Source organism: Limanda limanda, chromosome 13, assembly GCF_963576545.1.
Source record: "Limanda limanda chromosome 13, fLimLim1.1, whole genome shotgun sequence".
Lineage (NCBI taxonomy): Eukaryota > Metazoa > Chordata > Actinopteri > Pleuronectiformes > Pleuronectidae > Limanda > Limanda limanda.
Window position 1 is genome coordinate 22,851,155 of NC_083648.1, and position 14,328 is coordinate 22,865,482.

At 40.4% G+C, this 14,328-nt stretch overlaps 1 protein-coding gene across 1 annotated transcript in view; it reads right to left on the bottom strand.

The window, feature by feature from the left end:
- The window catches only part of astn1 (astrotactin 1), a 406,706-nt gene extending 392,775 nt beyond the window's left edge, over positions 1-13,931 (bottom strand). Inside the window, exons 1-2 of the mRNA XM_061084738.1 lie at positions 13,808-13,931; positions 13,418-13,756 (exon numbers count right to left, since the gene is read on the bottom strand). Of these exons, the coding sequence (XP_060940721.1) occupies positions 13,418-13,756; positions 13,808-13,931 (463 nt within the window). The remainder of the gene's footprint in view (positions 1-13,417; positions 13,757-13,807) is intronic.
- Positions 13,932-14,328: the final 397 nt, after the last annotated feature.

Genomic DNA, 14,328 nt, shown 5'->3' on the forward strand with positions numbered 1-14,328 from the left:
AGAGTGAAGGAACCACAAGAGCTCAACTGTAGCTTAGCTTTCAGTCACTTCAGATCAGTTGTTGGTTTTACAGCTTCAAATAGATGACGCCTGTGCACTATTGTCCTCCTGCTCAGATACATAGGCTGGTATAAAGCCTGTAAACACCTGAAACAGCAGTTTCTTCATGAGCCTGCTAATTAGCACCTGTAATGTCCAGGTTCAATGTCTCCAACCTTTCAACTACCAACGTTCTCCTTAATCACACGACATTACAGAATGTGCTGATCGGTAAATGAGACACTGTAATCAACTTTTAGGTGAACATGTGTTTTTAAGTACATGTTAAACTCTAGGTATTATAATGGGGATGTGGATTGGATTTGGGGTTTTGCAGCTATTCAGAAAAGTGGACACATTTTAACATGATTAATAAAATCACAAACTTAATCCCTTTGTGTTCCTTCATTGAGAACGCAAGGGCTGAAGTCAGCAGAAATATAACAAAAGTTAATAGGACCTTTATGCAAACCATTGCATTTAATGCAGTTTTATCTTCCTATAATGTCCTCAGTGTACAACAGTGCTACATTTAGCATTCTGACAAAGAGATTAATTTGAGACATTAATGTAAAAGGAATTTATTTGCTGACAGCTTGAACTTAATCTACAGGAGGGATTACCAATGATTTTGGCTGTGTACACTAAAACCTTGGCTCATTTCTAGCAACACAAGCTTTACTTTGTTTTTACAGACTCAATTTTTTTAATTATCCAGCAATTCATTGAAAAATCTTTAAAAGCTAAATTTACAAAGAAAACAACACAATGAGTATAAGCATCTGATGACTGGTGAAGTTTATTTCAGCGTCTAGTAATGGAGGTCCCACCTCCTTGGATGGACAATATTATCTATACTTAATGACATCAGGCTGCATTTGGTGTTTCAATGCTGAAAACAATACATATCTTGACAGCCTTTCAGAATTTTGAAAGTATGGATTTGAATATATAAGGACCTGAATTTTCTTCCAGCATCACACACGTCTCCCATGTCTTACAAACTGTGTTTTATATCAAAGTGTTAAATTCCACTGTCAATAATATTCTGTATTTCTTATATGGCTGTCACTTTATGTTTAAAACTCGAGCAATGCTTCAAACATGAAAAAACGGGGGGAAATATTTATACATTAATGACCTGTCTGAATTCAAAATGTACAGTCTCCACGCACATCAGACCGTTTCAAGTGGTTTGCCTTGTGCTGCAGCAGAGGATATTTTAAAAATTCATCACCAGTCAGAGGAGAGAGCATATGGATTTAAAATACATTATATGGATGTGTTCAAATTAGATTGAATGAATAATGTGCCACTTTGAATTTGTTCGAACTTTAAAACGTGAAAGTACACCCTAATGTAGTGTTATGCTACACGGCAATGACTGACTTTCAATTATAAGCACATCACGTGTGTCAGAGGTCACTGGAAAAACAGCAAAACCAGAGTGGACGAGGCGCAGGGGGAGACATGGGAGACAAAAGCTGCCTCAATTCAGCTGCTGCATCGTGCAGAAGTTCCGGTCTATGCAGGTCACGTCGGCAGGATCCTCAAACGGCCATATAAATCGCAGTCGGATGAACCAAAATGAGACAGTCTGTTATTCCTATTAAGTCACCAGCTTGTCCCGCCCTAACAGTTGTCGCCTAGCAACAAAGCTACAGACATAAATGGTCTTTGGTTGATTAAAAACGTGGAAAAAGTGTTTTTCTTTCAACATGGGAACCGTTAGCTGCTCAGTTGAATTCTTCTGAAGTTTTACGCCTTGCTTTTGCCGCCATTATCTCTTTGAAAACAGTTGCAATGAATCATGGGATATGTTGGGTCTGGAAGGATCCGCCGGATGGCTTTTGACTTCTGCATTTGGAGGAACTTTCGAATTAGGACAAGTTACTACTTACGCCAAAGTGACGTAATTTGTATCTAAATGCGGCTTCTGAAGGATGTGGCCCCCAAATTGAGACACAAGCAATAGATACTGTATGAGGTGACAGGGGTGGAAGCTGCATTAAAATAAACAATGGGACATAAGTTATTGTAGTTTGTCCTGTTTTCAGCCGACTTATCACCACAGCAGGGTGAGCTGCAGCTCACGAGCCAATTAAGATACAGAAAAACTCTCTCAGTGACTGATTGCCACAATTTGCATCGAATGTCCTTTTATTATTACTTCTCCGAGTTACAGCTCAGTCAAATCTGAACATTCAGACATGATGCACATTTTAAGATTTAGCGTGACTGATACATTCCTGAGGCTATCATTATCACAGATGTCCATGGCGAACACATTTCCATAAATTCGCTTAGACATCTTCAGGGTGGGAAAAAACCTCCTTATAACTCCAGAACTTATTTGAGAGTCATTAGTTTTAAGTTTTCAAAGTGAATCAGCAGTAGTTGTGTGTACACCCGTGCTTAAACACCAACAGGAAATGCTAATAGATGTGGCGCCTTTGTAACAAAATAGAATCAAATATCGGCTAAAACAAAAGCTAACTCGACAGCAAAGCCCTCTCCTTTACTCTGGATTGACACTGTTCTCTGGGCTGGACTGGCATAATGGTTACAGACCATTTTAAGCATAGTCCCAAGACCACAGACAACAATCCCTACACATACTCCTTCTCAAAGCTGATCATAAAATGAGAACAAGAGGCCTGTCTTCGATTTGGTCATTTGTATCCATCCATCCATCTGTTACCGATTTCAAAGGCAAAAGTGGTGGTTGGGGGATCGTTTCTAAATTGAGTCCTCTTTTCTGTGCCATCTTGGTAATTTGTAAATACATACTTTAAGTTTAAGTTTTTAATAGGAAAATAAAAACAAATGTTATTTGGAATGGTGCCACCTCTAATATGTTGTTGAAAGGTGTGTCTTGTTTTGTCTGACCATCATTCTCAATCAAACACATATTCTGATTTCAATGACCATAAAACTGACAAACTGAAAATCCTCCCGTTGGAAAAGCTGGAAACATTATTTTCTTTTTCTTGAGAAAGGATTATTTCTTGTCAAAATATTGTGATATTAATAAACTCACCATTGATCATGTCCCCAACATTAAAGCAATTTATTTTACAAGCTGAGTCCTATTTTTGTGGTCTTCGGCCATTGCTGATTATGATAACATGCTCCATGCTCACTTATCTGGCATAACCTTTTTGACAGTTCCAGTCTGGTTTCCACCCCCTCCATAGAACAGAAACGGCCTTGGTAAGAATCATCGATGACCTTTTCATGGCAGCTGACTCTGCACTGTTGACCATTCTCACCCTCTTTGATCTGACTGCAGCCTTTTGCACCATTTCTCATAATATTCTCCTTGACAGGCTGTCCTCCATTGGCATCAACAAACCTGGACTGGTTTGAATCATATATTTCTGGCCGCACTCAGTTCCTCCAACTCATTTATTTGAATCCCAGCCATATCCAGTCAATACTGGTGTTCCCTAGGGTTCTGTCCTGGGGCCCCTTCTGTTTATCATCTACTTATTTCATTTTGGCTATTTTCCGTACATTTAACATACATGGCCGTTGCTAAGCAGATGACAGCATCTACATGTCCACCAAACCTACTTCTATCCTCCAGCCTGCCTCCCTCTGATTGCATACAGGAAATCAAATCCTGGTTCTCCTGCAACTTCCTCAAACTCAACAGTCATAAAACCAAGGTTCTCCTTATTGGCGCCAAATCCACCTTAACAAAATCAGTTTTTCCTACATCATTGATAATTCCTTTGTTTCTCCCTCCCCTTAGTTTAAGAGTCTGGGTGTCATCCTTGAAAGAGCACACCGCATACTTCCATCAAGTAACATTATCACCTCTGCCCGACCTCACACCCAACATTCTCTTTCAAACCTTCATTACACCCTGCATTGGTTACTGTAACTCCCTTCTTCTTGGTTTCCCTCACCAACTCCTTCATAAACTTCAACAAGTGCAGAACTCTGCCGCCCCCATTTCCAGAACCCCCTCCATTAAAGCAGCTGCATTGGTTACTGGTCAAATACTGCATTTTTTTCCCAGATTCTGCTCCTCAACTTTAAGGCCATCCATAATCTCGCTCCTCTATACATTTCCAAGCTCGTGCACATCGACACACCTTTCCACACCCTAAGATCTACTTCTTCCATCCACCTCACTGTACCACCTGCCCACTCTGCTCACTGCCTCTGGAACTCCCTCCCACCAGACATTGACTCTCTCTTTATTTTCAATTCCTGTCTCAAACCCATCTTTTTGGCATATTCAGTCCAATCATTTTTTTTTACATTCAGCCAACCTACAAAATGTTTTATTCACTGTTAATTTTATTGATCTTTTTAAAACATTGTTTTTTAGGGTTCTGTTTGTATCTACGCCTTATAAGGTGACCTTAAGTGCTGTCAAAGACTCCTATAAATAAAACGTATTATTATTATTAACATCACTGATGTTCTCTGACTTTGTCCCTGGCGATGTTGCTGCATTCATTAAACTCACCAAGACGTGTTTTAAATAAAGTGTTTTTACTGGTGGCCATGAATAAAACCCTGGTTATGAACAAAATTGTTCCTCTAAGAAAGACACGCTGACCAATTAACTGTTCATGCTGGCCTTAACCAGCAGAACATTCAGTAAAAGAGCTGTGTGCTTGCCAACCAGTGTCTGACACTCGTCATGTACAGCGTTCATATCCTCCTGACATAATGAATATGTCTCCTTACAGGAGGATTTGTTGCCAGTTTTCATTTTTCAGGGGAATTCATCTCAAACCTTGGTTTTCAATTCACACCAGGGTCCCACCCCATGCTGACCTGTCTTCTCAAATGTAGAAACTGTTTTCGAGAGTTGTGGAATTCCTCCTGCCAATTATGGATAATAAGTTTCCAACCAATCCCTCGGGAACAGCAGATCTGCAGCATAAATGCTGTCTTAAATTCGTTTTCATGGAGCGAAGCTTCAACAGAATATGGGTTAAGGGGATTTTGATGAATAAGCCGGATTACAGCTACTGCAGTGGTTTTACACTGTTTGCGAGTAAAGCTTGTTTTCACTTTGGGAAATTCTAAGTAATGCACACAACTGCACAAAACTTAAAAAGCATAACTGAAATGGAAATTCAACGATATTTTCTGAAAGGTATTTCGGTTCAGCAAGAGGCCAGAGAGCAACTGGTTAGTATTCATTTAGACAGTGAAGGCCGAGTGTGGAGGAGGTTTCATGCTGATGCTGTGGGGATGCACACTGTCATTCAAAGTGAAACTCCTGATGCTTTTAAATTAATGGTTTCTGTATCCATCAACATGCTTGAATGCTAGGAAACATTATGTGTGGTTGAAGTCAACAACAAGCGATAGAGCAGACATTATGAGAGTCAATGGATCAGTTATTTAAATGACAGAAAATCAAACACCCATGTATTCAAAACTGTAAGGATCTTTGCTGTTTGTTTTTATATTTAAGTCAAATGAAAATTGGATTTTAAAGTTGTTAAAAGTTATAAAGCTGTACAAATTATAATTTATCATGTGAACTCTCAGTCAACTAACACAACTCTTAACAACTACAGTCGGTGAATGTAGAATTTATACTAAGCAAAAGTTTGTTTTGCATATAAGAGATTTTAAAACAGATAGCTGGTGGACTTTCTTTATGATGTTAAAAAAAAGTGGTTGATTTTCTAGGTTATAAAGTCATTATAGTTCCTTTCACACAAGCACTGAACACCAGATAATGTGCTGATATAGGGGCTCTACATGAAATTGCAAATGTCCAAGTGAGAGCCTGTAGACTTTCTCATGAGTTTCTCTAACAAGTACCCTAGTAAATATTCTGGAGAATGTCCAAATGATGTACAATGTTGGAACACAACAGGAGATCATCCAGAGAAAGCAAGTGGGAATGCTGATGACATTTCGAACACATGACAGATGCAAAAAAACAAAAAAAACATTGAGGATACAAATTTAAGATGAAGAATAGGAGCCACACGCAAAGAAAACACGGACAAGACACCAAGAGAGCTTTTGGTGGTGAGATCTGGTGTAAATGTGCTATAAACAAAATCATGTGATCTCTAAGTCCGGCCTCTTTCTGCTGCTACACCTCTCACCTGAATCCTCCAGAGATTTTTGTGTTGGTGGGATCGTGTCTGAGCAGAGAATCTCCTGCTGCGCTGTTCAAACTCTACAGATGTCTGAGCAATTGGGTCCGGACTTTCTCCAAGGTGTCTGAAAACGGATTTCGATTGCATCATGCTATTTCCCAACAAGCAGAAGTTTTCCTAATGACAACTGTCAAGAAGTGAGAAAGTAGTTGGAATCACTCAGTAAACTTTTTTACCGTATCCCATCTTGGACACTGAGAGACTAAAACTGTGACATTTTTCACACATTTTAAAAATGTCAAAGTAATATAAAGTAAATACTAAAACAAATATTAAATAAACAAACAGTAAGGATAAAATGCAGTTGTAGCAACAGCATAATTTAGGTTCAGGCTTCATATTTCACTTGACAACATCATCATAGTCCAATGTCATCACATGAGGAAGTAATATATTTTTATTCCCATTACAGGCGGGTTGGATTAGATGTTCACTGCTAACCCATAACAACAACAAGGTGAAACCACTTGCAGCAGCGGATGTCCTGTCAGCTTTGTAAATCTGACAAGAAGATTTAAGAAGGACACACCGCACTCAGGACTCATGCAAAGCACAAGCACCGGGAGGAGTTTAGTGCCCATTTCACTGGCAGCAATATAAAACTTTCTGTGGCATGGACCTGAATTGAACCAGCCAAATTATTGTTCCAGAGAGCTGAGGAAGCTTGAATGGGCGGCAGTTAAGCGCTGACTTCCCTCCAACCCCCTGGCCCAGATGTGCAAATCACTGCCGGAGCAAATACAGTTTGAGTCTCTCCCAGAGGGAAACTTTACTACCTAACCTCCACCGCACAATTTATGACACAACACCAAAAGGGTACATTTCCAACAGCATATCCGGTTTTCTCTGACACTTACGAGTGGCTGCAGTCCTGCATCCGAAATTTACTGTCAGTCACCGAATCCCCTCTTTTCAAAGTGTTCCGTAGATGCTTACACAGCGAGGCAATTTGACAAGAAAAATATGAGCCGTTGTAAAAGTGGATATAAATTGCACCCAAACTATCACACACAGGTGTGCATTTAAAAGCTGATACTTTTATTTCAAATGCAGGCCTCAATACAGGATGCATTATTTTTCTCTTCCAAAAATGAGCCACACAGCTTTGAGACCATAATTACAGGGGCTTGGCTACAGATAAAGTGATCGGATGTGATATCGATGAGGATGCGGGACTGCATCCACCAGCAGGACACAGCTGCTGGTCAGAGGGAGACTGTGTAGCATCGTACTGCAGCATTGTATTATTTAACTAATGGAATTGGTGACACTATCAAACCTGTAGGCTGGAAAGGTGGCTTAACTCATGTCCGATACAGTATAATGCAGTAGGGACACATTATCCTTGTTCGCTAGCGTCAGCCCTGAGTTAGAAGTAACAGATGCAGTCTAGTCTCTCGATGTAGAATAGACAGTTTCCATTTACTTTACACCTGCTCCCCCATGAGACCTGTTTTTAAGGTGTGTTTCAGGCCTGAATTCTAAAAGCATATTCATTATATTATTTGAAAAGCCCTTACAATCCTTACACTTCTTGCCCTGTTGCCCTGATCAAATCTCAATTGATCAAATACATGTCTGTTAAATGTCAATATTTCTAAAATCACTGTGAAAAAACTGTATGTCTATTGTTCCTTAAAAAAAAATGCAAGACATTCTGTGTTGTCAGAAAATCACAATGCCAGAACATTTAATACCGATTAGTTTAATCAAGCAAAAACAAAATGAGCTACAGTTTATGATCCTTGCCAAGGGAATTGAACGTAATGAATGATAAGGGAGTACCTTTGAGCTTTGGCTTTTTATTTGCCATTACCAAATATTTTATTAAGAATATGTATATGACAAGATATATTATATAAAATGTGACTGATTAGAAACACAGACCTGTGAAGACATAGCGTAATGACCTGTCACAGTTCAGGATAAAACATCTTCTATTGTATCAATATGAAACAGAGCATTTCATGCTAAAATTGCCAGTTTGTGAAGTATCAGTTCAACTTAACATTACATTGGCTTAATCTGCCAGAGACATGCTAAATATTCACTGAGTCGCCTACACCTGAAAAATGTCAGTTAACCTCATGAATCTGTGAACAGATACAATGTGCGTGCTAAACGTGTGTGTGTGTGTGTGTGTCCGTGTGTGTGTGTGTGAGAGAGAGAGAGAGACAAATGGGAATATTACTTTGGAGGTTATCTTCTGATGATAGATTTCTGGCACTGAGAGTCAACAAACATTTGGTCCAAAAACATATTTTGCAAGATATCTGTGCATAATAGGACTAGAGAGACAATCTAAAAGCATAAAACTCTAACCAACTCATAGAAGTCATTTGTATATTCATCGCGGTGTAAATGGTGTCATTGCAATTTATGGTAGAAAATAGCTAGCATTGCCTTACTGAGGTGTATATGGTGTTCGTACATGGTATGCATTGCCCCTCTAATATTTGTATTGATGCTTGGTTGGCCTTTACTGTGAGTTTACACAGAGAGACAGAGATTCTAGCACCATGTTTCGTAGTGATCGGAACCATGAGGCTCACTAATCGTAAAGATGCTTTGTCAGATTCAAACAGCCATGAAGTGGTCGAGTGGATCCTTGTAACCAGAACCTCATAAGAGTTATGAGCTTACACAAGCCACATCCAGCAGGCACCTTATCACAGTGCTGCTGGAATGCTGGTACAAATGTAATTACTGCATCTCATCAAATCAGCCCAACAATGTGAATGTAAATGTCTTTTATTCAGGGGAAGACATAAACACAAAAGTTCTGCTTTTGTAATTCAAAGCTGCCCCCCTTTACTTTCACAAAGAAGCTTTTGTTAAAACACCAAAGGAAATCAAGTAACGAACAAAAGAAAAAAAAATGAACAAATAATTAAATAAGAAGCTGCAGCTGCTCTGGGGTTTATATTTGGGTTATGGGGAGACTTGTTGCAGCAGCGATGTGAATTTGTGTCGGGCTCCCCAGTGCGAGTCTTCATTAAAAGTTTTCTGCAGCGGAATGCATACGCAAGAAAATGTCAGACACAAGTTCAGACTCATTAATATGCACCACCGGTCCTGAGATATCTATTGTGCCTTGCGTCTGCCTTCGCTTATTTCCCTCCACTCCGTAACAAATTAACTGCTGTTGAAATTAGGCCTTTAAATGAACTATTCCAACTATTCAAAGAGCCGCCCCGGTCTCATGGTGTAAACACTCTGTAATATTGCAAACTTCATTAGGGACCTTTACAGGAATATTCTCAGTATCAAATATGTCTGTTAATTAAAATAGACATAAAAATGATATTGTCATTGTATACACAGTACTGTGGAGCCGAGGTACTGAAAAGTAGAGTTGGCTCAATCTATTGTGATGCTGGGTCTCCAGAGCACTGCCTAACCACCGCTGGGTCAAAGTAAAAGACAGGTAATTCACGATTTCAAGGCACTGAGTAAGTCTTACTTCTCTACTGTCGATAAAAAAACAGAACCCTGCTATTAAATCCTGTGTTGCCCTGCCTGCTTTTAAATCTGACATTTTCTTCAGGGCTGGGTGTAGAACATCTAAACTTTTAGACCACTCAGACTTAATGTTTCGGCAGCATCGAGTAGGAAGAGGTTCCAGGTATTGAAATGTGCAATTGTAGTAGATAAGATATGATTAAGAACATGTTTCTGCAACTTTTCTGTTGGTTGATATACTCTTTGGGTCATTTAGCTCAAGCTGCAATGATCAGTCCAATTATCTAAAATTATCGATGGAAAAATATAAATGTTTAATGCAAAAATTAAAAATATCTATTGGTTCCAGCTTCTTATTTGTGGAAATACCACTTTGAATGATTAATGTGATGGAAAATTCAATAACTTTCGATTTCTGACTGTTGTTATCTCTTGTCAGATAAAAACAGCAAATTTCTAAAGCAATCACTATGGATTTTAGGAAAATGTGGTAGACGTCTCTGTGTCATTATTTTCTTAATTATAAGCAATTTCATTGTTTTCAAGAAATAAATCAAGAAAAACTATCGGCAGATCGATGCATCTATACATTGGTAAACAAAAAGCCGAAACTTTGATGTTAAAGCATCTCAAGTGGGTGGATTTCCTGCTTTTCTGTGTTTAACATTATTATATATATATAAGTGAACATGTTTCACTTTCTGACATAAAATAAATAACATGAAGCTCCAATTCGGAGCTTAAAGAGTATGTTAGTCGTCTTTCACTATTTTCTAACATCTCGGAGACAAATAGAAAAACAGCAGTTATGATGATTTCACTGTAATCATTACTGAGATAATAGCTATAAATGTCATGCTCCTTTAAATTCTTTGTTGTTATAGTTATGGAGACAAAACAACAAGCATGCCCCCTTCTACCATCTTTGTAGTGCCAGCCCAATCTACCCGACATGGAACCAAAGCAAGGGACATTATTGCCTTCACCACTCTTTTTGCACATCACAGAATACTGCTTGGGTGGAAAACTCCTGTCTCACCCTCTCAGTCCGGCTGACTAAAGGAGGTGATGTTTTATTGAGACTTTTATTGAAAAAATGAAATATGCACTGAGAGGATCTAAGGATCATGTTATCAATAAATAGCAACCTTTCATTTAACATTGTAAAAATTGGTCTACGTTGCCTCCTGGGTGAGACTGACCTGTCTGCTATGTTTATTCATTTGGCTGGTCCTCTGTCCGTCCCTTGTCTGTCTTACTGATATCACACTGTAGCTTCACAGCACAACTACTGTACTACATAACTTTACCTAGTTGTATAGGCTACCTGGGGGGGGGGGGGGGGGTGGCTGAACAGGTTTGTTTGTGCTCTACTTTTTACTTGTTTGTTATTGTGCTAGGTGTTTTGTGCATGGTGGAAAAATTGAAATTACTGGATCTTTAAATTCTGTATGTCATTTTATACACTTCCTTTAATAAATTATGGGGGGGGGGGGCAATAAATAGAAAAGGTTTAAATAAAATAATTTGTTGTGTTCGTTCCTCTATTTTATTCCTCAGTCCAAAATGCTTGAAGCTTATTCAGGAAACTGTCAATATCTGTGCTGCATAAACTTTAAATAATGTACTTAAACAAGGTTAGGGATATCTATACAATATTTTGATATTTTTTGTTTTTAGGATTTCCCAAATCTAGGGTTCAAAACAAGACTCTTTCCTATCCATGTTTCACGGGGATAACAAAACTGTTATGCAAATTAGACAAATGAACTTGTGAATACACACATTTCTGTGAAAGTGCTGTGATCTAGGAGTTCAAGAGTTGCACATGTTATCTGTTTATTTCCAATATATTTATGTCACATATTTTTCTTACCCACTCCTCCTGTCCGATCAGTGTGTGCTTTCTAACAGAACATAAATACAAAACAATAAATTGGGCAAACTTAGAGTCAATTGTATAGAAGTAGCAGATTCCCCCTGAATAATGTTAGCAGTTTAGTGTTAGATTTTAAGTTTATATAAACTGAATTATGTTTTTTTAGAATATAGGACAATATGGTGACTATCCCTTTACGTTTTAAGGTCTTCTGCACAATTTATGTTAACAACATGTTAGCATGCATTAGCAGCTATCAGCAGTTGTTAGGGACATAACTTCAGTTGTGTTCCTTAATGTCACCAAGAGTTTTGGCCTTGTAATCAAAGATACAGGCTGAACTTGAGGCTACTGGCTTGTCTGGCAGTGCTATGAAAGCCATGTGGCCTGCTCAGAAGATCAGACATCATTACCTCTAGGCCTTTTTAACTAAAAGCTTTCTCATTTTAGCTCATAGGCAAGACGGAGCATATCCCTTGTATGTACTAGGCTCTATTTAAGGCCTACCAGCATTTGATGTTATCAGATGTAAGTTACCATCAGCAGATGTTAGGGACATGGGTTCAGTTGTGTACCTTAGGGTCATCAGGTGTTTGAGCCTTTAAATCACAAGACACCCTCTTCTAAGGCAGGCCCACCACAGGTTGATCAGACCTGGGTGCATGTCCCTAGCATCTTGAGGCCAAGTTGGGATCCTTCTTCCTGATCCAGAGTCTGAATTTATAGTTGGAACACTGTTTATCTTTTAGTATAAAATATGGGACAACTTTCACACACACAAGCTTGTTTGTTCCACATACTGTAAATGAAAACTGACTACAACGGAGAAATATAAAAGGATCATGTGAAAGAGGCTATTCTACTACATGGCCAGACGACACAGCTCAACAGATCCAAACACCAGACCTACTTTTTAACAGATCCCATGCTGATTGCTGCCCAGGCTCGACAGAAACAAAAAATAATTGCAGATACAGGCCCAGAGCTTCAAACTGCAACTCCCAAACAGACAACAACAAAGTCACAGAGCTGACCATTGATGTGGCACTGGAGACCACACAGAGTTGTTTAATGCGTATCAGCGGCTCTCACAATAACAGATGAAGCTCCTCAGGACCCCAGCTCGTCCTGAGGTGCAGAGGAGATTCAGCACCATGGACAGCGGCCAGGGGAACTTCCACAATGCAAAGCTCGTCACTCTGAGCCTCATGTCCACGCTCCCCCGGACACTTCAGAGGAAAGCTGATTTAATAAAGCCGAGACACTAACAGGGGGATTTAACCCGTGGCCGTTTTAATCAGATGTCAAAACACACAGGATAAAGCAGCGCAAAACAACAGGATAACAACAGTAGGACATGAGGCTGAAAGTTGGAGAAAAGTGACAGGAGTTCAGTTGCTACTCTGAACCTCTGAAGTACATTCCTACACATGTACTTACACACGGGTGTGTGCTAGTCATGAAATACAACATACCAGCCAAGAAAATACATGTATCACTTCATTTCATTTAATAGAAAACAATAAGCTGCGGGTTTATTAGCATGATGATGCTATGCGGCCTATTTTTTGCAATAATAAATAGCAAGTGTTGTTTTAGCCCCAGTGTCAGGAGTGAGAGGAGCTAAGCTAATTATCAACAACTACCCGGCGACATAAAACATGTATTTATATGCGATGACACATACAACCAGCTCGTTGTGTTGCTCATGTTGTGTGTTGTGCTTGTTGTGGAGGCTGTGGTGTTTATAAAAACAATGAAAACATGGTGTGTAGCCAGGCCTAAGCTAATAGACGCTCCGGTGTGATCAGGAGAAGTGAGGCGGCTGTGATGTGCCTGGTGTGCGGCTAGCGACCTGCGCAGCCGCGGCCGGGACTCCAACACTCACCCAGGACGAAGAAGGGCAGCTCGGTGTTCTCCAGGTCGTCCACCACCACCACGTCCCCGGCGAAATCGTTCCGCACGGAGAACAGCAGCTTGGGCTCGGAGGCCGACGGGCTGTGCATGATGCTCAGGTCGTTCTCCCGCAGGAAAGGCAGCGCCGACACGGTGACGCTCTTCATCTTGCACTCGGTGTCCTGGTTCTGGTCCTCGTCGCCGTTCAGACCGCGGACGCTGGCGGTGTGGACGGCCAGGAGCAGCCACAGCAGCAGCTGCGGTCTCTGCCCCATGTTGCTGATGCTCGCCATCTCCGTCGCTGCGCGTTCCTCTTCCCAGCTCCGCGCTGCTTGATTCGCTGAGCAGCGTCTCAGGCCGGCGGATGAGAGAGCAGCTCAGCGAGTGAGGGTGAGGGGTGTGTGCTCGTGTGTGCTCGTGTGTGTGTGTATGTGTGTGTATGTGTGATACACCGGCGGGCTCTCCCAGTGAGGGAAACAAACGCCTCGTGTTTCCTCACACAGCATCGACCACAGTGATGTTGTGTGGATACAACATGAGCTGTGACTGTGATGGCTGCTGAGTGTTTTCATGCTGTTGACCCACCCACAATTGATTGCTGAACCGTCTAAATGGCTGTGCATAGATTACCAGCAGGACATGCACCCACAACAACCTGGAGGGTGGAGGGGCCATCACCAAAAGCACCATTGTTTGTAAATCAATTGAAACCCCTTATATAAATGTGCCTATCTTCTATAACACCACTAAGCAGCATAACTTGATTACCTGACCTCTGTGACTGGGTGGCCACTCACCTTCAGGCTGTGAAACCATACTGTGTGCCATGATACCTCAGAGGTTGCAATTATCGAATTGCTAATAGAGAACCTCAACACACCTGACTTTGAAATCCAAGATGGC